The sequence below is a fragment of the Drosophila pseudoobscura genome, chromosome 2, assembly GCF_009870125.1.
Source record: "Drosophila pseudoobscura strain MV-25-SWS-2005 chromosome 2, UCI_Dpse_MV25, whole genome shotgun sequence".
NCBI lineage: Eukaryota > Metazoa > Arthropoda > Insecta > Diptera > Drosophilidae > Drosophila > Drosophila pseudoobscura.
This window is the reverse complement of record NC_046679.1, coordinates 26,762,972-26,786,138: the sequence shown is the minus strand read 5'-3', so window position 1 is coordinate 26,786,138 and position 23,167 is coordinate 26,762,972. Positions and strand designations below refer to the sequence as shown.

General features: G+C 51.4%; 1 protein-coding gene across 4 annotated transcripts; it reads left to right on the top strand.

Moving 5' to 3' along the window:
• The first annotated feature begins 124 nt into the window (after positions 1-124).
• Positions 125-23,167, top strand: LOC13036310 (rho guanine nucleotide exchange factor 17). Of its 4 annotated transcripts, none has more exons than XM_033376895.1 (17): positions 125-295; positions 8,566-8,735; positions 8,799-10,309; positions 11,794-13,970; positions 14,028-14,598; positions 18,098-18,358; positions 18,437-18,627; positions 18,695-19,140; positions 19,206-19,428; positions 19,505-19,596; positions 19,661-20,358; positions 20,419-20,570; positions 20,651-20,718; positions 20,786-20,928; positions 20,998-21,119; positions 21,182-21,526; positions 21,586-23,167. In XM_033376895.1, exons 2-17 carry the CDS (start codon positions 8,675-8,677, stop codon positions 21,743-21,745), a joined length of 7,221 nt encoding a protein of 2,406 aa, XP_033232786.1. In that variant the 5' UTR covers positions 125-295; positions 8,566-8,674; the 3' UTR covers positions 21,746-23,167. The 4 variants fall into 4 exon arrangements, 3 of the variants coding, with proteins under 3 accessions (XP_033232786.1, XP_033232788.1, XP_033232787.1); XR_004468489.1 differs by lacking the exon at positions 125-295 and having other exon boundaries at positions 8,568-8,735; positions 21,586-22,253; positions 22,306-23,167; XM_033376897.1 differs by lacking the exons at positions 125-295; positions 8,566-8,735; positions 8,799-10,309; positions 11,794-13,970; positions 14,028-14,598 and adding exons at positions 15,858-16,152; positions 17,434-17,987.

Genomic DNA, 23,167 nt, shown 5'->3' with positions numbered 1-23,167 from the left:
ACAGGCAGTTGGCGCGCGCGATCTTCATTTTGATTTTGCTTGTGGCCAAGTCGGAAGGTGTAATTGGTAACGTGAACGTGAACGTTCCGCGCGATACGTAAAAGTTGGCAGTAACACCGTCAAGCGGGACTGACAGAAAATTTATAGATTGTGCGTGTGTGTGTGTGTGTGAAACCGTAATCTCAGGAGAGTCGTCACATCACATCGCAGCGCCCTTTGCCCTTGGCAGCCGCCTGACACAACTCATCTCTGGCCGTGGGCAAGGTCAGGCCCCAAATAGGAGTACAATTACGAAGTACGTAGATCTGTGCCGTGCCTCACTATTTATGATTATAACCCACTGCCGTGAAAGTTCTTTGAAATTATGTATAAATACATGAATATGAATGCAGGAATGTGAATACGAATGTGTAGACTCACGTTCCATTTATAACGAAGCGCAATCATTCCTCATACCATGTGTATGTATATGTTTGGGCCAATTTCTCGCTCGAGATGTGGGCTTAAAGTGCACCACCAAAAAAAAAACAGAAAAAGAAAAGGTTAATAATTCGTGCCAATAATATTGCTCTGGGGATCTCTTATGGGAGACGAAGAAGTGTGTTTCGAGTTCACTCTTTCGCGGATGGAGAGGGGGATGGGGAGTAGGACGGGGGGCATCGGCAGGAGGAGGGCTCAGACTGCGCGCCGACCCATATTCGTATTTCGATTTCATTTCATTTACAAAAATAAAAATAAAAACACGAAAAATCAGAAACAAGGCAGAAGGAAATAAAAAAAGGCAGCAGCACTCCGACAGCGCACTGCGCCGATACTTAAGTGCGGGCAAATAAGTAAAAGATATGCCATAAAAGACAGCATAAGTGTATTTTGAAGATACTTTTTTTTTTGTGTTGTGTTTTTGTTTGTGCCACTCTCCCACTCTTCCCTGTCTTTGCTGTCTCCTCTCTTCGCTGCGCCGATCTGCGTTTTGTGTTTTGTTATGCTCTTTCTGGAAGGTATTACGATTTTGACCAGCAGCAAAACTAAGGATATGTCATAAAAGTACATATATTATAGCTGTATAAAATTAGACTTTGCTGCCTTATGGGAACACAATCCAGTGAGAGCGAGAGAGCTATATGCGTGAGCTTGGCTTTCAAGCAGAGCTGAGAGCAGCGCTGCAGCAGAGAGTATTCTGCTGGTTGTCAGTGTGTGTTGGAAAACATAATTTTGTGACGGCTACGAGCACTTATTTTACGTTTTGTCTCTCTTGCTGTCGAGAAAGGGTATCAAAAGCTTCCACCCACCAAAGCTCGTTTTCTCTGTGTTGGGTTTTATTGTTGGTGTTGACTGCCGCTGCTGTTGTTGCTGCCGTTGCCGCTGCTGCTGCTGCTGCTTTTTGGCCCGCTTCGATGTTAACTTGTTTAGTGTGGGCCGCAGTGGGAGCTCTCTTTTGGGGTTTTGTTTTGCTTTGCTTTAACTTTTATTATTATTATATTGTTATTGTTATTGCTGTCTGCTGCTGTACAACGGTAAAGGACACTCGGAATCGACGGCGTACTCATATGTAAATGCATTCTCCTCTCCCTTCGGACTGGCACTGCCACTGCCACTGCCACTCAATTGAATTGTGTGGAGATGTGCTGCCTGCCTGCCCCCTGCCCCCCTGCCCCATTCTCTGGGCAGCCAGCAGCTGCACCTTTATCGCACACACTGGATCTGGGCGCTCCAGCGACAAACACGAGACGCGCGCCAGTCTTGGGGATATTTTTAACTCTTCATTCGCGCAGGCTTAATTCCTGTAGCAGCACAGAGGAGACTGCGCAGACTGCGGCTCCACTTAATGTCTACAAATAATCCAAATTGGGGCTTAGCCGCAGATACTCGAATGGAGTCGGGGGATGAGATACGGTGCTCCCGCTCCTGCTGACCATCTCCAGCACTTGTGCATTCGATCAGCGGTGCATTGAGGTGAGAGGAATTCTCCAGCAGACTCCTCCTAGGTCCCCATCCCACATCCCACATGCCAAATGCCGCATGCCACATGTGGCTGGGGTGTCTCTGGTCTGCCAAAGTTCGACCAAACAACGGTGAATGGAGAGGCAGCCACGCAGATGCGTTGAAAAATTGGTTGCTTGCTTGCTTGCGAGGGAAGGGGGTGGGGTGGGGTGGGGTGGGGTGGGGACACTGAAGTCCAAGTCGAATCAAGTGCCATTTGCTCAGTGGGACAAGTTGTAGCCAAATAATGACTATATTAAATAACAGTTAGCGAACATTGCATTGGCAAAAGGCGTTGCATGGATATCTGCCCAAAGGCACAAGGCAGAAGAGGCAGAAGAGTCAGTGCCACAGTCGAGGGGCAGAGTCCAGTGGAAGAGGCACAGCCAGAGCCAGAGCCAGAGCCTGGGTCCCATTTGAACGCTGTTGGAAATGGCAGTAATGTGACCATTTAAGACCTCTTTCTGATGTCTTATGGAGTGAAAACGTCCTGCTGTGTGAAAACAAATTATAGGCATGTAATGTTGCATGTTACGTCGCGGCGACTCTCTGCGACAGCGCTCTCGAGCATCAATGGGAGCGGCAGTGGGGCAAAGGTGGGGACCGGCAGGCGATGGCTGGGGGAGACTCTGAGGCTAAGCTGCCAGCCACACTCAAAAGTTGGCCCCGGTCCCGGTCTCAGACCCAGTCCCGGGCCCGTTCGTTGGATTTTGACTGGGACTCTAGCTGATGCTGGGACTGGGACTGGGACTGGGTCTGATGCAGGGGCTCCGTCTTGTCTTGGCTCTGGATGTGGTGTGTGTGTGTGTGTGTGCTGGCTGGTCTAATGCTCTCTAACTGCTTATCAGATTTGTGAGGATTGCGCAAAAAACGATTTCTGTTTGCCTCTTTTTTTTTGTTTCCTTTTTTCCCCACTCGCGTCGTCGCTGCCCCAGAGTATACCCTTTGGCCGGGGTTGACAAGTGCCCGAATGATGGGGAGCACAAGGAGTGAATATTCAGAGCCCCAATAGATGCCCCGCTCTCCAAGATTGTGGCAAGAACACTGCCTGCCTTAAATTCTAGCGACTCTAGTATGCCCCAAAAGGGCACCAAGAATTCGTTGTGCAGCGCCTCTCCTACCGGCTAACCTTTTGCCTGTCTTTAGTAATATACTTATTTCTTGTTTTCTTTCTGTCCGTCTGTCTGTCTGCTTTGGATTTGGCAAACAACGAATGCGATTGGAGTCCGCTGTGGAGCCCCGTTTTAGGAGCCATGGATGCTGTAGTGGCCGCTGTTGTTGTTGTTGTTATATTGGCAAGACAGATTCAGATTGAGCTTAGACTCGAAAATAAAGTAATGAAAAGCTTAGCTTAGCTCAAATGGCAGACTGGCCGACTCCGACTCCGATTCCGATTCCGACTCCTGCCGCCCCACAGCCTCCATGTGGGTTTGTCACTCCGCCGCCTGAACTTTTATTGCCTGGCTGTGGCTGCGGCTGTGGCTGTGGGTCTCTGCCTCAAGAGTCTTGCCACTTCAGCGTACGTACTCGAGGTGAGAAAGTCGGAAACTGTCGCTGGGACAAGTGTGGTCTGATCTGTGGTCTGCAGACCCATGGCTGGCCATTACAGAGCTCCCCCCCCCCATACTCGTACGTACATATATAACGACATCGTCTCTGGCAAAAGACACGCCTTCAGTCGACTAAACTAACAGCTCCGATCGTTTCTTCTTCTCTCTTTGGCGATTCACATGTTACTGGTGGCTCTGGGAGTCCGAGTCCGAGTCCGAGATGGAGATGGAGACGCAGATGACGAATGCGGCAAGGCAATTTGAGTGATACTCACGACCTCGTCAGTAGTCGTCAGCTGCAGCCACGCCCACTACGCCCCAAAACGCTATCCATCTGCATCTTTGCATGCATTTAGCCCGAGCAGCAAATGAGCAGCAGCATTTTGGGGCGGCTCCAGCGAGAGTGGAGAGTGCAGAGTGCGGACTGTGGACTGCACAGGGAAACCGAAAACGGGAAAAAAATTAGGAAACCAACGATGATCGAACTTTGATGGGAACGGAGCTTACATAATTGAAATAAATCACAGCGAAATGAGAATAACTTTCATATCATATCATGTGGGATAATCGCAGGGCAGTGCATGGAAATGGAAATGGAAAAGGGGCCAAGGAAGTTTCCATATATGCCCTGAAACATATGCGATACATCACAATACTTCAAAGCGCCTAAATAGTATTTTTAAATAATTTTACGCACTACTCTTCGTGCTTTTATTATCGATCAAAGACGACCAGGAACGTTGTGAGGTGCGGCAAGGGCCGCGGCTCGTCGTGCTCGTCAATATGTGTGTTGCTATCCCGCTATCCTCCACCAGAGGGCACACATTGCACGAGGAAGAGTGTGTGATTCAGCTATTGGTGCCGATCCAGAAAATATATACTTTATGGGGTCCGAAACGCTTCCTCCTGGGTGATTCCCTCATCCGACAAACTGGATTTCTCTTGAATCTAAGAGGTTCCCCGCCTGATATTTCTCCGGAAATTCCCCTCTGATCTCCCAGCAAACACACAAATATCATCATCCCCGGTTTCGTCTGCGATTAGATAAAGAACCATTTAGCTGAAAGCATTTTCTTACGAAAGTTGTGGCCTGGCCCGATCCCCAATCTGCAATCTGAGGAATCTGCTGATTGTCGGAAATTTATCCCCGGAATCGATGTAACAATCAATGGACAGAGAAAGACTGTTGTTGCTGGCTCAACTTTGACTCTTGACGGGGTCGGGGTCGGGCCGGCACACGGCACTAAACTGCACTTTCATAACACAATTTATCGCTGTCTGGCGCTGATACAAGGCACCAGATACAAACTACAAAATGCGGCTCATAAAAACTTAAATCGAGTTAAGTTCCGCTTCATTGTTCATCGTTCGACCAGTCTGAAGAAAACCGAAGAAACCGAAGACCGAAAACCGAAAAACCCCAGAGATCCCCTGCTCTGGGGTTGAAAGAGAAACCAACAACAAGAGGCAAACAAATTTAATATGTACTAATTGAATGTTGTGCACTGCAGATCCCTCCACCCTCCACTCCATCCACTCCATTCACTCCTTCGTTCCCATTTGTATCTGCATCGCTTCTACATTGAGTCCCGCGGAGTTCGGGGCGGAGTTCAGCGAAGTGAACTGCGGGGTCAGATGTGCTGATGCTGATGTTGGTGCTGGGGCTCGTGAAAGTAAGCTCTCGGCCCCATCGAAAATCAAAAGTGAAATGTCGATCTGTGCCCCGCACTGACTCACTGACATAATTCGAGCCGAGAGTCCCCTCCCGGTTCCCAGTATTCTCTGAATACTGAATCTGGAATTACGCCTCTCGAGGCATCTACTCGTATCTCCCTCTCTATCTATCTATCTATTGATCTATCTATGGCACCCCGGCTTTGACTCGAGGTGTTGGTTACCTTTCTGTGATTTCCACAGGTGCCTCGCTTGAGGCCTGGCCAGCGCCACATGCCCCCAGACTCTCATTCTGAATTCTGAATCGAAGTGTCGGGTATCTCTAAGTGGTGCTCTGCTGCTCAAACCAACCTGAACTTGAACTGTGAGATACTATTTCAAGCTCAAGTTAGTTACAACAGCTTATAGTTTATAGTTGGATCCAACACGAAAGAAAGAGGAGACGGGACGGAGACGGAGGCCTTTCTAAGCCCGGTAATCATTCGGTTTCGAACCCTCTTTTTAGATAGAATATCTATCTATCTGTCGTGGCTTTCTTTCGCAGAAAACGGCACTTAAAATAGTCACAATACCCTCTTTAAGAGTATTGTAAATCTCTGATGTGCTGGCTTAATGGCATCGTTTGATTTTTGCTTTCTGTTTGGGCCACTCTTGATTTCAATTCAAGTCCAAGTTCAGGTGCCGCCCTTGGCTACAAATATGGCTGCAATGCCCTTTGGACGGTGCATGGATCTACTCCTAATCCCGTGTGCCCCTGTCCCTGCCCCTGCCCCGTGCCGCTGCAGCTGTCATGCAGGAGGTGTTGCTGATGTGCCGTTGAAACGCTGCCCAGATTAATCATAAATTCCATAACAAAGAAGTTCTGCATGGATCAATGAGGGAGCTTGCAGCACGGGGCATGGGGGCATGCGGCATGGGGCCTGTCACTTGTCAGTCAAAGTGGCACAACCAGAGGGCAGGCCAAAGCGAAATAGTTACAAAAAAAAAGAAGGCGCGAGAGAACAAAAAATAGGTGTTACCACGGGCCAGCATGGGGCATGGGGCATGGGGCATGAGCCATGAGGCGCGTTGTCAGGCTTAATTGTTATTATTGTTCAGAGATGGGGCACTGCTGGGCGATGGGGCATGGATGTGGAAGTGGCGCAGAGGCTTCTGCAGCTGACAGAAAAATGTTCGCAACATGTCAAAACTTTTATGGTTTTTTAATGGTCGCCAGAGTATGAATTTAATTGAATTTCTGTTTGTGGCCCCACAAACTATTTATACTCAGAATCAAATGGGATTAGGGGGTGGGGATTATGGTGTCCAGCTTCTCTTTTTGGAGGTCTCTTTGCCAAAAGCTTACAGCCTCAAATATTTTCCCTTATTTTTTTGGGGGGGAAAGCCTTCTTACATCTACTTTATCTCTCTTGGGTCTCTCTCTGATTGCTGACGTTTGTTTTGCGGCCAGAACTTTATCTGTCGGGGCGGGCTTATCAGAGCTGCGATGGTATTCCATGGGCAAACACTCGAAAAAAGATACAAACTTATCTGGAGGCTCTGGGAGTATGACAGTTATATGCTAAAGTCGGAAAGATTTGCCTCGAAGCAGCGGCCCCCCTTCTCCAGTCCCATCCCTGCGTGTCTCTGCGCCGACCTTGAGTCGCTTCTAATTACCAGATACAGATACAGATACAAATGCATCTGCTGTGCAACTCCAGCTGGACGATGATAACGAGAGAGGGAGAGAGTGAGGGCTTTGTTTAGACATTTCGATCTGGTTGTGTGTGGTATTTATAGATGCGTAGGATCTCTGTGTATCTGTGTATCTGCGGCACTGCATTCCTGAATGATTACCCAGCAAAAGATACCCACATTTGTGTCTCTCGACTAAAAAATGCTTTACACAAAATTCAATATGTACGTACACCCGAGCCCACGGGACACATATAGAAGTACAGTCCGTTTCATGCCAAACGGAATGTTTCTTTTTCCCCGAGACATTTCGGTGCCCGCCTTATGCTCTCGTCGCGCACCGTCCAGTGCAATTGTTTCGCCACGAGCATATCTTTCACTCAAAATGTGTCTTCGGCGTGAAGCAAAAGATATTTTTGGTATGCCTGCGGCATGATATTTTGGGGACAGATGCGTGGATGCGGCTCCTCCTGTTTTTCTCGAACGGATTTCATTCGATTTTGGGCCTGTTGGGGGGGGCTCCATCGTGGCTTGTCGGTGGTTTTTGTTCGCTGGGAAAACGACCAGCGACAAGGCTTTTCGGAGACGTCTCCGAGCTGTGGTGCCTGCAACATGCTCTGCTGTTTGTTCAACATCAATTAAGCTTATAAGAAAGCAAACGCTGCAAACTCTGTGTTCAAAAAACCACGTCTCAGCCTCAAAGAAAAAGTCTTCCTCGGAAACAAAGCCCCCCTCCCCCTCCCCCCCGTCTCGTAACCGAAACCCGAAAGACAATGGGGTCTGCAGTGCAGTAAAAAAGGAGAGAGAAACTAACTAAACTAAAACTAAACATATTTAATGACAGCCAACAGAGAGGGGGAGGGGGGATGGAGGAGGAGTGGGGTGGGCCTGTCATGGTCACGGCTCTGCAGCGCTAGAAATCCGCATGCGTAACACTCGGAGAGGGGGGAGGAGGGGAGGGGGGCCGTAAGGCGATCCAAGAGGATCCATGAAATCCTACCTCTCGCATTATTGCCGTAACGCACTGTACTCCCGAATGCCATGCGTCGCACGCCTCTAAAAATAGACAGGAGAGGCGTGGTTGTGCTTTTGCTTTTTGAGGCACTGAACTTTGCGGCGCGTACACTCGACCAAATCGGGACAAGCACTCGAATCACTCAGAGATATGTCTCATACTATATACTGTAGATCCCACCGATGGTCAGGAGCATGCCGAAGCCGCCACTCCACGGATGCCTTCAATACGATACGATCGCCAGACCAATGAAGTACGAGAGTCTCCCAATGAAGGCCGGAAGCACGTGGAATAGGTGAAGGAGGCATGAACGTTATCATTAAGTAGAATGGCAGAGACTAGACAATACCTAGACGTAGACCTAGAAGAAGGTCTTGAGTTGCTGCTAGTCGAAGGCTCCATAGAACAGCTTCTTGGTCCCCTCCCTCTTGAAACATCTTGGTATTGTCTAGTCTTTGCTGATAAGCTGCATGTCTGCATGTCTCTTGCGCGTTCGTTGCATGCTTTTGGGCGAACTGTTGATGTACCCTGTACCCCCATGAGAGTACATTGGGCCATTGCCTTCCTTTAGCATGAAACCCCTAAAAGTGCATGTCTTGAAGGGTATTATAGACTTGCTTCCATTGATGTCTAGACTCCAGGCTCTTCTAACTCCTTCCCTTGCGTTTTCAGGGTCAAAAACAGAAACAGAGACCACCTGACAGATCCCATTCCATCCCAAGAAGGTGATCCCGTGACAAGGCGACAACCAAGGAACAGTCGCCTCAACTACTGCTGCTGCATGCGGCACTCGAGTCGGACAGTCGACAGTGAAGTTATACATCTCGAAGGAGAAGCCACTGGTGAGATATACAGATACCAACTATAGACCCAGATGCACAGATTTAGCTTTTATCTATTTCCAGCTGATCAACAGGTGTGCCATCCAGTGAAGCTCTCCAGCTCGCTGCCTGCCACGCCGCAGCTGGGACAGCGAGCAGTGCGCGGACGGGGCTACAAGAAGCTGTCATGGAATGAGGAGCTGCCCCGCCAACAGGGGACATCGACAATGATCACTCATGGCCAGGAGTCCAGGGCCAGGCCACAGCTCTCCTATAAGCACCTCAACAACAACAACAACAACGGGGAGGAGGAGGAGCAGTACGATCCCATAGCCAAGTATTTTGGCCAAACGTCGAACCAGCGGCAGCGGCAGCAACAGCTGCAAGAGCCAAAGCTGTTGCCGGCGAAAAGCTCACGGATTTTGTGCGAGAATTGCTGCGGAGAGAGGCATCAACAAGTTGGCAGCGCCACGGATCGCCTGCCGTTGCCTCAGCCTCTGCCACAGCCTCAGGGGTTGCCGCTGGGAGACAGCGATTCAGTGTCCGATCTGTCGTCGTTCCGCTTTGTCTTCCACGGGGAGGAGGTCGATGCCAAAAGGCGCGTATTAGTCGATGTCGATGCTCACAATTGTAACCAAGGCGATGATGATGATAATTATGATGATGTTGATGCCGTTGACGATGACGATGACGTTGCGCGTCGGCCGGTTATAGAAATAGAAAATCGGGAGCCAAATACATCAGCCACAAAAGCGGAAAAGTCACCAGCAACAACAGCAGCAGCGGGAGACGCGTCATCGCCAGTGTTGTCGTCCCTGTCATCCGAAATCAGCGACGAGTCAGCGGCAATTTGTTGTTATACAATTGACAAAAAACTGTCACAGCAGCGGCCACAGCCACAGCAGCATCCGCCTCTTGGAGCCCATCCGGACGTGCAGCACTACCAATCCTCTGCGACGGTTAGCTATCGGAATTATCAGCAGGCAAAGTGTCCTCCGCCCGTGCCGCCCAAGCCCCGCGTCTGCAGCAGCAGCGATGAGCCCGCTCTGAAGACCCGCCGCCTGGTCTGTCCGCATCCGCGCATCTATCCGGCGCCGCATGGCAGCTGCTGCGTCCGCAAGGGCTGTCCGCCGTACTCCTTCGAGGGGAACAACAACAACAACAACTACAACTGCAAGTTCGGATCGAGTGGGGGACCACCGCGGTCGCTCGTCTACGACCGCCATGGACGGCTGACCTTCGACTCGGAACCGGAAGTGAAAGTGGAAACCGAGCAAAGCCGTCGGGCCAACAACAACAACAGCAACAACAGCTGTGTGCGTCACAAGTCGCTGAGTGAATCTCGATTGCCGGTGACCCAACAGCAGTACAGAGAACTGAAAGTAGTGTCCGATCCGTACCCCGATCCGTATCCCTCGCGAGTGACAACAGAACAGGGCTTGCATAACCGAGGATGCAGTGGTGCCAGAACAACGCCTCCAGTGAATCCCATCCCGAAGCACAGTCCAAACGAAAACCCATACAAGTCGAATAATCTACTCCTTCCCTGCAGCTGCAATCCCCATCTATGCTCTTCATTCAACAAGGATAACGGGGTAAGTGGTAAATGGGAATGAGGTATGATATCTCATAGATTGGGATAGTGTAGGATCGAATAGAAGTTACACCAAAGAGAAGCGCTTGAAGTTGGGATAAAAGTATAATAAACGAACGGATCAATAAACCAACGGAAGACATATTGCCCATATGTGGAATATATCGCATTTGTATATATATTTTTGTTCTTTAAACTCATTGGCAAACCATTCATCAGCGGAACTGTCAGGTAGTGCAATTTTCGGCGATAAACCTTTTGTTTTGATCAGCTTTTATTGATCCCATATATCATATATATATCCGTTCAATTGAGGGATAGCGAACGCCTCGGATCGGAACCGATGATGCCTTGGCACCACCTGAAACACGCACGTTCTGTGGCCCGGAGACCGAGAGAGTAACGGATTTATTGTTGCTAGAGAGAGAGAGAGGGAAAGTTTTGTGCTCGGGACAGATACAATATGTATCTTTGCTGGTGTTGCTCTACTTTTGTGTTATTTGTGTGAATCTTTTAATGCCTACACTGGAAGAAATGAAGAACTCAGGGAGTTTTCAGGAGCTTTCTTCATTGTTTCCCTGGTAATATTATAGGTTGAATAGTTTATGGAGCTATTCTTGGAATAGAGATAGAATCTATTGATTACCTTTCGATCTATATCGATTGTTTTTCCGAGTGGATTGTAAGTTTGTCCGTCCGGTACGCTCATTCATCCGCCGTGCTCTTCCCAGTCGCTAGCCAATGATCTCTTTTATTTTCTGTATATTTCTATCTATACATATTGTCTGTATATAAGTAGATATAAATGCCTATAGATATGTAGAGGTGTACATGTGGGATACGTACTTTTACCATATATATATCCGAGAGATCTGTTGTTTATACTAAAAATATCACTGTATGCGTATGTATACAAGAATCTGCCTTATATATATATCCATATATATATAGAGCGCTATATTGTAGAGCTGTGGCTGCTCTATGACTTGTCTTACATTGTGTGTGCGCCGTGTGGCATGGTCTCTCTTCCCTCTTCCCATCTTCGGGGAGGAGGCTGTGGTATGTGTGTCATTGTGCAGTGAACTTAATGACGCTGTGTGGCAGGGTAGGGTTTGGGGTTGGGGTTGGGGTTGAGGCGCCTAATATTATGATGTTGGCCGGGTTCCGGTTCTATTCCCATTCCATTCCATTCCCATCCCCCCCATCCCATCCCACTTGGAATGCTGATTATGTCTAACTGTTGGTATTGATCCCCATATTACACATACGCAGCGTTGACTCAATTTGTTCGCCTCGAATCGTGTTGGGATTTGTTTGTTTTTACTTTTCGAAGGGGCTTGGGGATTGGGTGGTGCTTGGGGGGTTGGGCGTACGCCCACAGCTAGTCCATAAAAAGACACACACACAGCCAGAGGGAGGATGGTGGGGGGGCGGGGGTTCGAGATCCGATGGTGAATAATCAGCATTTAACTCGAATTCCTGCAGCACACAATGGAGAAACGACGTAATACCCTGGACCGGATACAGCGCCTGGGATTCGGGCGCAAATCCTCGCCAGCTGCCACCGCCTCCGGCTCATCCACCGCATCCTCCTCCGCCTTAGCGGCAGCAGCAGCGGGGCCGGAGAAGCAGCGCAAGACTTCAGAGCGGTCGGAGCGCCTCAAGGAACTGACGGAGCTGCTGAGAGGCAACGGGGGAAGCAGCTCCAGAGCCTCCTCCACGCCCACGCCACCGCCACCGCCACCGCCGCCGGCACCGCCAGTGCCGCCACCGCGAAAGCCGCGTGGCACCTGCTTGGAGCGCCAGGACACGGACACGGCCGCCAGTCAAACATCCGAGAGCAGCAACGACGCCACCGCAAGGGGCAGCAGCCACAGCGGGGGAGGCCTCAGCACAGCCGCCCGCCTCTTTGCCTCACTTAGACCCAACACGAGTCTCTCCAACCTGGAGGCCTTCATGTTGAGCAACCGTGAGAAGTCCAAGTCCCCGCCTCCATCGACGCAGCAGCAGCAGCGACAGCAGCAGCAGCAGCGACCTGTGGAGAGATGCCTAGATGCCTCAACACGAAGCAGTAGCGAGAGTACGCCGCAAGCATCGAGACCGGAGTCGCGGACCGTGATCGGTTCGTATGCGCCAAAGGGAATTCCGTTTCGCTCCGTTTCGTTCTCGCAAATCGACTGCAAGTCGACGCTCAGCGCCCTGAGGGATCGCCTGAGGCGCGACAAGGCCATCGAAGAGCCCAGCCCCAGTCCCACGTATTCCAGGGAGAGAGAGGAGTCGGTCTCGTCTCCGGCAGCAGTCGCGGATCCGGGTTGGGTGCACATTCCCCTGAAAAAGACAGAGCTGTGCATCAACCTGAACTACGGGCAGGAGAAGTCGCTGGACCACGACTCCATCCAGGAGGAGGATATTTTCTGCACGGAGGCAGTCTCTGGCAGCAGTTCGGGGATCCTGTTCCCGGCACCGGCCACCGCCAGCAGCGTGATAGCCGCCCATGCCACCATGGAGTCCCTGACGGACACTATTCAGTCGGAGAGCGACTGCCTCATCAGGGAGGAGATCGTGCTGCCCATCATTGTCCAGCCCCTGGAGGTAACTCCTCCCGCCTCCGCCGGGGGCAGCGCCCCCAATCTGGCCACGCTGATGGAGGAGCAGCTGCCCCTGGAGTCTCCGCCAGACAACTTCCTGCAGACGGCCACCACCTGCGAGATCCCCGTGCCCGTGTACGAGTGCGCCGCGCAGGAGTGGCTGGAGACGCCCGCCCAGGAGTGGGTGGAGGTGGTCCCGGAGACCATCCAGCCGCCCATCTCCCACGCCGCCTGCAAGGTGTCCCAGACGGAGTCGACGCTCACCACCGCCGTGAGGAGCGACCTGGTTCCCACCATATCGGTGAGCCGCTCCTCAGAGGAGGGCGATGGAGTGGCTAGGATAGACGACGCCCCGCAAGTAGAGCTGGCGACGACCGCCAGGAATCCCTCGCCGGAGCAGCCGCACCATTGCAAGCAGTACAGCCAAGACGACCTGGAGCTGTCCAGCCCCGAGCTTCGCAGCTCCCTGGAGACGGTGGCCACGCCCCGGCACAGCACGGACGAGCGCCAGAGGCGGCACTTGGACAACTCCACCAAGCGGAAGGGCATGTACATCGACAACGCCGACTGGCAGGCACCGCCGGAAGTAGTCATCCGCCATCGCGGATTGGCACTGGACATCAGTGTGACGAACCTGAATGCCATCAAGCCCGAGTCGCCGGACGCACACTCCCACTCCTCGCAGATGAACATCGGCAGTCCCATTAGCTGCTATTCCTTTGAACTGAACACGCCCGAGCTGGAGAAGAACGCCCCGTCCTGGGGCAGCGGGCCGCGCGACAAGTCGCAATTGCTGAGCAACTTTAGCTGCCACAGCAGCGAGGAGAAGGACGACGTCTCCAGCAAGAGCCTCAGTTTCCTGCGCACCGACTCGACCTCCGACAACGAGTGCGATCGCATCGCCAGGGACCGCGTCACCTCCAGTCCCACTCCCTCCACCGGCGACTACGACTACAAGCGATTCTCGAAGCGCCCCCTGCGCGGACCCTACGGCCAGATGCTCGAGGCGGAGATGAAGAAGCCCAACCGGATGCACTTCGAGGAGATCCTCGAGGAGCTGCGGGAAACAGACAGGTAAATGAGCGATCCCCGTAATGCTGGATGGGACTAACCTGCTCTCCACTCTTTCAGCTTGCATCTGCGAGGCGCTGCTGGTGCCTCGAGCCCCGTTGGGGCTTCAAGTGGTGCCCCCCGCCCCAACATGCCGCAGTATTCCAACTCGATGCGTGTGCGAAAGACGAGCACGTACCTGCCCGTGCCCTCGCATGCCCGGGCCGCATCCACTCCCTCGCAGCTGGAGCACACCAGCAAGAACGCTATGGCCTGCGCTGCCCCAATCTCCGCATCCGCCAAGAACCTGGGGGAGGCAGAGCTGGTGCACCACATGAAGCGAGCCGCCTCCGAGGCGCCGGCCCCCAAGACGCACCACAGCAAGCGTAGCCAGTCCATGAGCACGGAGCGGCCCAGCCAGCACCACCACGGTCACGCCCACGGTCACAGTCACGGTCACAGTCACGGACACAGTCATGCTGCCAAAAGGAGCCTGGATGCCAACGCCAATGGCAGTGCCAGTGCCAGTTCCAGTCCAAAAACGAAGACTTCTCCAACGCTGGACTTGAAGCCCACACCCGCTCTACTAGCGGAGCTTTTGAAGGGTTCCAGCGAGAATATGCTCTCGGAGCAGCGCCAGAAAACAATTGCGGTGAGTCCATTAATTATCAGGGGGGGGCCTGAGTGGTCAGAGATCCCATTATATCCACTTCCATATAAATTACTGCTGCGCTATAAAGTAGACTACCGTTACCTAAGCGCGGTCTCAATGAATCACGTCCGCACACGTCCATTTCGTTTCCATTTGTTGCTGCTTTCCAGTTCCAACGCAGTTTCTGTCGCTGCGATCACCTCACCGCTGTTATTTTCTTGCTGATTTGTTGTATACACACTCACACACGCACGCTCGTCTGTTCTGTGCTTTTGTTTTGCTTTCAACGTGGAAGTGCATAGCGTGGCGGCGTGGGTGTGAGATGGATGAGAAAATGGAAGCGACAGCGGCAGCAGCGGCAGCGGCTGCAGAAGAGGCAATGTGAATTCCAGTGCGCAGGCGCCAGGAATATCAACCAAAAAAAAAAACAAAGCTGCGCATTGGAAATGTGTGTTAGTGTGTTAGGAGAATGTTCCAGGCACAGTGGTTGTGGAGTAAACTATTTTTACAGCAATCTTCAGTCCCGATGACTGAACTAAATTAGTTTCCGACTATTGCATTAGTCATACAAACTATACTAAATAAATGCAACAGTCCGCTTTGTGAGGGCCCCAGAAGGCTGGCTGTCATGGCGGCTGCTATAAAAGTAAAAGTTCCGATCTCTCAGCCGATTTTCCTGCTCGGACACTTGTCGCATGCAATAACATGACTCTCTCTGGGAATCTCTCTCCCGCTCTCCCGCTCTCTGTACCTGGCCGCGCCCAAGGTATGTTAGACAGAAGGTGGGGCAGGTGTCTAATCGCTCTCTTACCGTATGGCTTGCGCCCCGAGACCATCGTACCTTCTTTTTAGTGTACCTTGCTCTGGGCATTCCAACGGTCTACCACCAACAGCTGAGTGTGGTGTGGCGCGGTTGAGGGGGGGAACTATGTTTATGGCTGGCCTCCTGCTGCCGCCCTGTACCGCGTTCACATGGATAATTAATGTTTGGCTACACAAATCCCAATTTTACAACGAAACTCTTTTTCGCTCTCGCTGATACGCACATAAGCACATCCCACACACAAATGTGCGTGTGTGTGCGTGTACAGTGGGTGGCAGGGCGGCTGCTGCTTCTGCCGCTGCTGCCGCCGCTGCTACTGCTGCCACTGCTGCTGGTTTTTCAGTGTTGCTTGGAATATGAAAAATGGAAATTAAGTGTGTATATAGCACAATGGAATGTTTTGAGCGAGTCGAGTGGCGGCGCGCACTCCTGTTCGCTGGCCGTTCTCGTACACCCATTGTGCTCTGCTCTGCTCTCTCCCGCGCAGTAGCAGCATAAGCACAATCAGCCGACCGCCGACCGCCGAAGCCCGCCGTTCGTCCACTGTGTGCGCGTTTTAATTCTTATTTGCTTTTCTACGACCATTGTGTGGCGGAATTGTTCATGTTTCGTTTGTTAGTTTATTTTGTGGCAGCAACAAACGCCTGGCGCACGAAAAACAATCAAATCAAGCGGAATTCGGTTTAAAGAGTGTACAAAATACAGAAACAAATCAAATCGCTTTCGCATAGGTAGTGAGTGCGTGGGAAAATGTCTTAAGACATCCGTCAAACCTTAGTCGAAAAAGAACGGCGTGTTGTACAGCCAGAAGAAAACGAAAAGGACAAGCAGAAGCAGAAGCAAAAGAAAAAGCAGAAGAAAATTCACTTTTCATTTTCATACGAATTAAATTTTCTTCTCTTTTTGCTGTATATCCGAGAGTCTGTCCGCGTGCCTGTGTGCGTGTGTGTATCTGTGTACCTGACTGCACAAGGCCAACCTCTTGTTGCGCCGCATTACGGCAATCCATACACATGTGTATGTGCGAGTAGGTGTAGGTGTAGGTGGAGGTGTGTATCTGTGAGTGCAAATATAAACTCTCAAAACTTATCCCACTGTAATGGAACCGCACTCTCAGCAGGAGCCAGAGTGGGAGGTGGATGGATTGGATGGGATTAAAGAAGGGAAAGAGAGAATCAATTACCTGTCTTCCCCATACGCCCATATGTGGGTGTGTGGCTGTGTGTGTGTTAACTGTAAAATGGAATCTATGTGGGAGTAGGGCACTAGATGCAACGCAACTTGGTTTCCTAACTGCGCACAAATGTATGCTGTTCCACAGCCTCCTCCCTGCCAGATACTCCTCTGAGTGGGAGCATTCTTAGCACATGTGTATGTGTAATCAATCAATCAATTCAGTGGCTGTGATTCACTAAGCCAAGCCCGAACAGAACAGAACAGAGCTGAACAGAGCAGAGCACTTAAAAAACTCCTAAGCTGTGACTGGCACCAACTGCACCTGGCCCACGCTTTCCCATTTCCCAGATGGTCTTGTTGTTGTGTCATTATTGGCCTTCACTCAGACCTACTCGTGCACAGCAACAACAGAAACAACACGGTCAGTGTCATTATCAAACCACACAAAAGCACACACCGACACACACACACACAGGCAAACAGGCCATGGGCCATGGGCCATGGACAGGCGCAGTATCCCAGCCCGGAGGAGGAGGAGGAGGGCTGGGCTGGGCTGGGCTCAAGGCTGAGTGACTTGTGCGCTGCCTCGTGACTCCTTCCACCAATTCGTCTGCCCGTCTGGCAGGCTGGGACGTGGGCAAGTGGGTACTCGTTCTCCCACTCGACGGCTACGCAGCCAAGGAGGCAGACTGCTTCCTGCGTGGGGATGTTGCATGTGGCATGTTGCATCTGGCTTGTTGCACTCGTTGCAGCAGTCTGATGGAACAGCGCAGCTAGGGCAGACGTGTGACCGGTTACTTATTCCCCTCCCCCCTCCCCGCAAAAAACTCACGCAGAATGCAGCTGAATTAGCTTCAGGTAGTGCTTCGGTACAGTGAAATCAGAGCAGAAACAGTTGTTCTCCGGCGAACCACTCAGAACACTTCCGAGAAGAATTGAACGCATACCGAGAATGTCGCACAACCGCGAGAATCTTCGTCTCAGTCTGTTGGATCTCCAAGCTACCCTGACCGCTCCCTCGAACTCCGTGGCCGCCGCCGGCGCCGCCCTGCTGCCACAAAGCCAGACCGGCGGCACGGCGTCCCACGGCAACTCCCACAGCAACAGCAACACCAGCCTCAACATCAGCCTCAGCAACAGCAGCAGCGTCTCCCAGGCGGTCTCCATGGCCACCACAACGGTGGCTCGTCTCAGCAAGGCGGGATTCGGGACTGGTGTCGGTGGGAGCGGAGGAGCTGGAGCCTCAGCCGCAGGATCGGGCTATCACAGCGACAAATGCGACAGGCTCAAGAAAATGACTTCGATTACCTGCTCCGACTCGGAGGACGACTCCGAGCGACGGGCCCAGTTCGATATGAGTAGTAAATGGAATCTGGGCGGCTATGAAGGTGTAAGTCTGGTCGAGATCAACATTAACCCAACCGAACCCAACCCAACCCACTGAATCGCATTCGCCGAGTGAAAGAGAAACCATTAAAACCGAACCCATTTCCTTTGCAGGACACTCGCACGTATGTTGTCCAAGAGATCTACCGCAACGAGCAGTCCTATGTGGAGTCGCTGCAGACTGTTGTTCTCAAATATCTGAAGGTGCTGAAGGCACCCGAACACGCGGGCATGATTGACACCCGCACCGTGGACGAGATCTTTTTCATGGTCCCGGACATCCTCGAGATACACGAACGGTTCTTGGGAGATCTAAAGCATCGCCTGGATGACTGGGATGTCCAGCAGAAAGTGGGCGACGCCTTCATGGATACGGTACAGCCAGCACGAAGATAACCCACATATCTCTCTATTTATTCCGCTCTCTGTCTCTCTCTCTCTCTCTCGGTGCAGTTCTCGAAGCTGGAGGTCCTTGAGGTCTACACATCCTTTGTGAACAACTGCAATCGGGCCAAGAACGCCATACGCTCCATGAAGCACCAGCGACCGTCGTTTGCCAAGTTCCTGGAGTCCACCTCCCGCGAGCACAAGGGAAAACTCACCCTCGACAACCTGCTGATCAAACCGGTTCAAAAGTTTCCCAAGTAAGATTTCCCCCAAAAGCAAACGGAAGAGATCTCCCTTTCTAATACTCCCCCTCTCCCTCTTTAGTTACGAGCTTCTGTTCCAGCGGCTGATCAAGCACACGGATCACGATCATCCCGATCAGAAGCACCTGCAGGACGTGCTAAAGCTGGTCCACGACATTCTGGTGCACATCAACTGCAAGGAGCGCGAAATCATGGAGAACGGACAGCGGGAGGCGACACTGCGCGAGCTGGAGGGCGTGATCGAAGGCATTACCGATCTGACAGCGCCAGAGCGGCAGTTCCTTCTGTTCGACCTCGTGTCGATGCCCTCCGGCGCGGGTGCACGCAAGGATCGGGGCTTCTTCTTGTTCAACGACCTGCTCGTCCTCACCAGCATCAAGAAACGAAGCGGCACCATCCGCAAGCCCAGCAACAGCATCTGCCCGGGCACCGTGGCCACCACGCTGGAGACCAACAAGTACAAGTGTCTCACCAAGATCTCGCTGGACTGTCTGGAGATTGTCAAGCGTGCGTACACTCCATCCACTGCCACTGGCCCCAAGCCATTCTGATCCTTTTGTTCTTCCCCACAGCCAAGGACGAGAACATCAAGCGCATTGTCAGCGAAATCGAGAGCCTGGCCGACGACTGCGGCAAGCTGCAGCAGATCAGCGACATCACCGCCTCCCTAAAGTACCCGCACCAGTATCTCGAGGACGTCATCCGCGAACTGCATCGCGACGTCCAGCGGCAGCTCTCCGAGCGCCAGTCGAACGACACCCAGCTCAATATGCTGGAGCTGACAGTCAGTTCACCGTAAGTGCCGCTGTGATATCTCCCCTCCAGGGTTCTCTGTCAGTCTTTAATTCTTAATGTAATGATTATCCCGTAGAAATGGCAACCAGAAGCTGACGGTGGTCTTCAGCAAGACAGAGAAGCGGACGGCCTGGGAGGAGACCTTTAACGAGGCCAAGCAGAAGCTGGGTAAGCACTCCATCGAATCAATCATCATCCAAGGGAACTCTGATGGAACTCTCTCCTTCCACAGCTGCCACTTTGGAGCGCCATCCCATACCCGAGTTTCTTACCTCCATACCCATACGGAAGACCCGCGCCGGCCTGCAGTTCACCTGCGCGGCGGCCACGCTCAGCGAGAACCGGGACGTGTGGGTGTGCAACAGCGACGGGTACGTGGGCCAGGTGTGCATCATGTCGCTGCACCCAGAGCCGAATGTCACCAGCTGCAACGGTGTCTGCAATGCTCGCATCCTGTGCGTGGCATCTGTGCCGGCGTACAGCTCTTCGGCCTCGAGTCGCAACAGCAGTGGGGAGCAGACCGGTGGAGGTGGCCAGGAGGAGAAGGAGAAGCCGCGGAACAGCTCCCAGCAGCCGCAGCCCACTCCGAGCTACACACAGCAGCTGCACGACTTCCGCAAGAGCATCTCCCCCAGCTTCCAGACCGGCTCCTCCTCGGCCACGGCCACGCCCGAAAAGAAAAAGACACCCACACCCACGCCGGTGGCGGCTGGCGACGGTGTCGCGGTGGCCGCCAGCAACAGTGATACTCAGCTGGAGCTGAATCTGAGCTCCAGCGACGATGAGACGGATGCCGCCGCTGCCTCCGCCTCTGCCTCGCTGAACGTTGCCAGCGGCAGCACAGGATCAGGTGGCTCCGGATCTGCGGGTCTAGTGGAACGTGTGCCTAGTCCCGCCCCCTCACTGCATGCCGGATATCATGGCCATCAGGTGAGAGCACTCTTATTTTAGTCATGGCATCCCCTTACCTTATTCTGGGTTCCTTTTCAGGACTCGAATCCCGAGGAGGGCGAGAGCAATCAATCAACCATGTGGATCGGTACCGAGGACGGCTGCATCCATGTCTACAATAGCACTGACAATATTCGCATTAAGAAGAACCGCATCAAGATCGAGCACCACTCGGCCGTCTATTCCATTTTGTAAGTCAAGAGCCATTGAGTCGCCATCGAAGATCCTTGAGGAATACTACCAGTAAATCTCCTTCTCTTTGTGCATTCAGGTACCTTGACAATCGTGTGTTTGTGTCGCTGGCAAATGGTGATATCTGCGTTTACCTGAGAGATGGAGGTAAGTGGAGCGCTAGAGATCTCCATTGAATCCTTATTTAATCCCCATTTGTGTGTTCCTATATCAGCCACCTCCTGGAATACGTGCTCATCGCATTGCCTGTCCATTGGCACCGTCACCAGTCCCGTGACCAAGTTGCTGAATGTCAACGGCAGGCTTTGGTGCTCCATTCAGGGCATCATTAAGGTCCTTGATGTGGAGAGCCTAACGGTACGAAAGATGCCCCGAAAATCATCTCTGGATCGTACTAATAAGAGTACTCACTTCTCCTAATTGCAGGTCATTCATCAGATACAGATATCGTCGGATTCGAAGCCGATCACAAACATGACAGTCGCCAGCAACTTTGTGTGGATATCCATCCAGAACTCGGCACACATCAAATGTTTCCATTCCAATACGTAAGTGGAGCTGAAAGCCATCCGATCCGATCCCTATTAAATTCGAAACCTTCGTCGAACAGCCACCAGCTAGTCACTGAAGTGAATCTCGCGCCCGCCGTGAACAAGATGCTCTCCAACTGCGACGAGATCATTAGGCAGCACAAGGCCGCCTGCCTGCGGGTGACTTCGCTGCTGTGCTGCAAGGATCTCATCTGGATTGGCACCAGTGCGGGCGTCCTTCTGACTATACCGGCCCTGGGCTACGAGAAGGGCGCCGTGAACATTGTGCCCACAGGCATTCCCCACGGCCACACCGGCCATGTGCGATTCCTCACGTTTGTGGAGACCACCGGTCTGGAGGGGACGACAGGAGCCGCCCGGGAGGCGAGCGGAGGTTCCACCAGCGATGAGTACTCCAAGCAGGGGTAAGTGCAAGCCATCAGTAAACTTTAAGGACCTCTTTTAACAGCTCTTTGCCTTGCAGCTCCATAAAGCACTCCAAATCCAAGTCGGAGACCAACAACACGCTGATCATTTCCGGTGGCGATGGCTACGAGGACTTCCGCAACTCGGGCGCCAACTCGCTCAGCGAGATCGCCGGCCGCGAGGACAGCACCAACCATTTATTGATATGGCAAATTTGAAGCAGAAGGCGTAAAAATCGCTGGAGGCTTTTGCTCTCGCGCTGGAAAAACAATAACTGAGATCAGGGATCAGAGATCAGTGGTGCCAGATCAGTGCGTAGAGCGGAGTACATACTGCAGCGGTTTTTATGACTACGATGAGATTTACAGAGAGAGAGATAGAGAGAGATCGATCTACAGCAGCTGCTAAGCTGGAAATTAGTAGGTTTAGGATTAGGGGACGGGACTGATTGATGCTCGAGAACCTATCTAAAAATTGTGTATATTTGAAACTGAATGACTAATTACGTTCAGCCTCTAATCAATCATCAGAGATTATGTATTATGTATAAACTATTAACTATAAACTATGACCCCAGAAACCACCCCAAACCCCAACCCCTTGACTAGCCTAGCCACTGGATTAGTGCCAAAACTACATATAATATAGCCGACTCTCGCCACTTTCAATGTACATACATACTGTAGATCGCACAGAGCAGGGGGCAAGCAGAACAGATCAAGAAGGGTATGGATACGATAGATATTTTTGTATTTGCTAATATTGTATGTATCTGTAGATCCTATTCAAGAGTTAAGCGTTCGTTCTAAGTTTGTTTGAATTGAATACAGGGGTCGTAACGTAATGTGTAAAGTAAAACCTATTATACCTATGCCTACCTATATTTAATGCAATAAATAACCTACCCGTATGCAGAGTTGATTCTCGATCATCCCTGCCTCGACCCTGCCCCGAATCCAAGCGCATTAATCGAATTTATAATCAACTTAGAGAACACTCAAGGGGCATGTGTAGTGCCCCCCCGCCCCGCCCCGCCCCAGCGGATAGGCATGTAAAAATCGTAACTCTAAGCGTCTCCCTATTTTACAGATATACATACATATATATTAATATATTGACAAATGATTAAACGGCGTTTATACCTAAAGTTTATTGTAAAACCTATATACTTCATGCAAGTGAATTGAATTGAATTTTGAATCTGAAAATTGCAAATTTTAACATACAATACGAGTGATATTCAAATGTTTTTGCTACTCGTAGAGTTTTTTTGGCATGGTACAAACACTCAGAACACCGAACACAAAACACACACAGAGATACACACAAATACTTATGCATACTTGTATATTTTTCTTGGTAATTGAAAATTGTGCGCACCTCAAACAAAGAAACCCCCAAGAAACCCTGAACCCCAAGGCACCCTTCGGTGCATCGTATAAGGGTCGCGTCGCTCAATGGCCTAAGGTGGCTCAATGGCAAATTGTATTAATTTAAGTATGAGAATATATTATGTATTTCTATGTTAGATCTGGTTGGTTATTATTAACATAAATCATTGTTCAATTCAATGCAGTATTTCAAGTGTATGCTAAGCAATTTCTATACCACAAGCCACAGCCACAACCACAGACGATAAC

Coding starts and splice junctions, on each gene's coding strand:
- LOC13036310 (XM_033376895.1), top strand. CDS start 8,675: ATGCGGCACTCGAGTCGGACAGTCGACAGTGAAGTTATACATCTCGAA. Junction 20,571..20,650: donor TCGGCCGTCTATTCCATTTT/GTAAGTCAAGAG, acceptor TTGTGCATTCAG/GTACCTTGACAATCGTGTGT. Junction 21,120..21,181: donor AAATGTTTCCATTCCAATAC/GTAAGTGGAGCT, acceptor TTCGTCGAACAG/CCACCAGCTAGTCACTGAAG.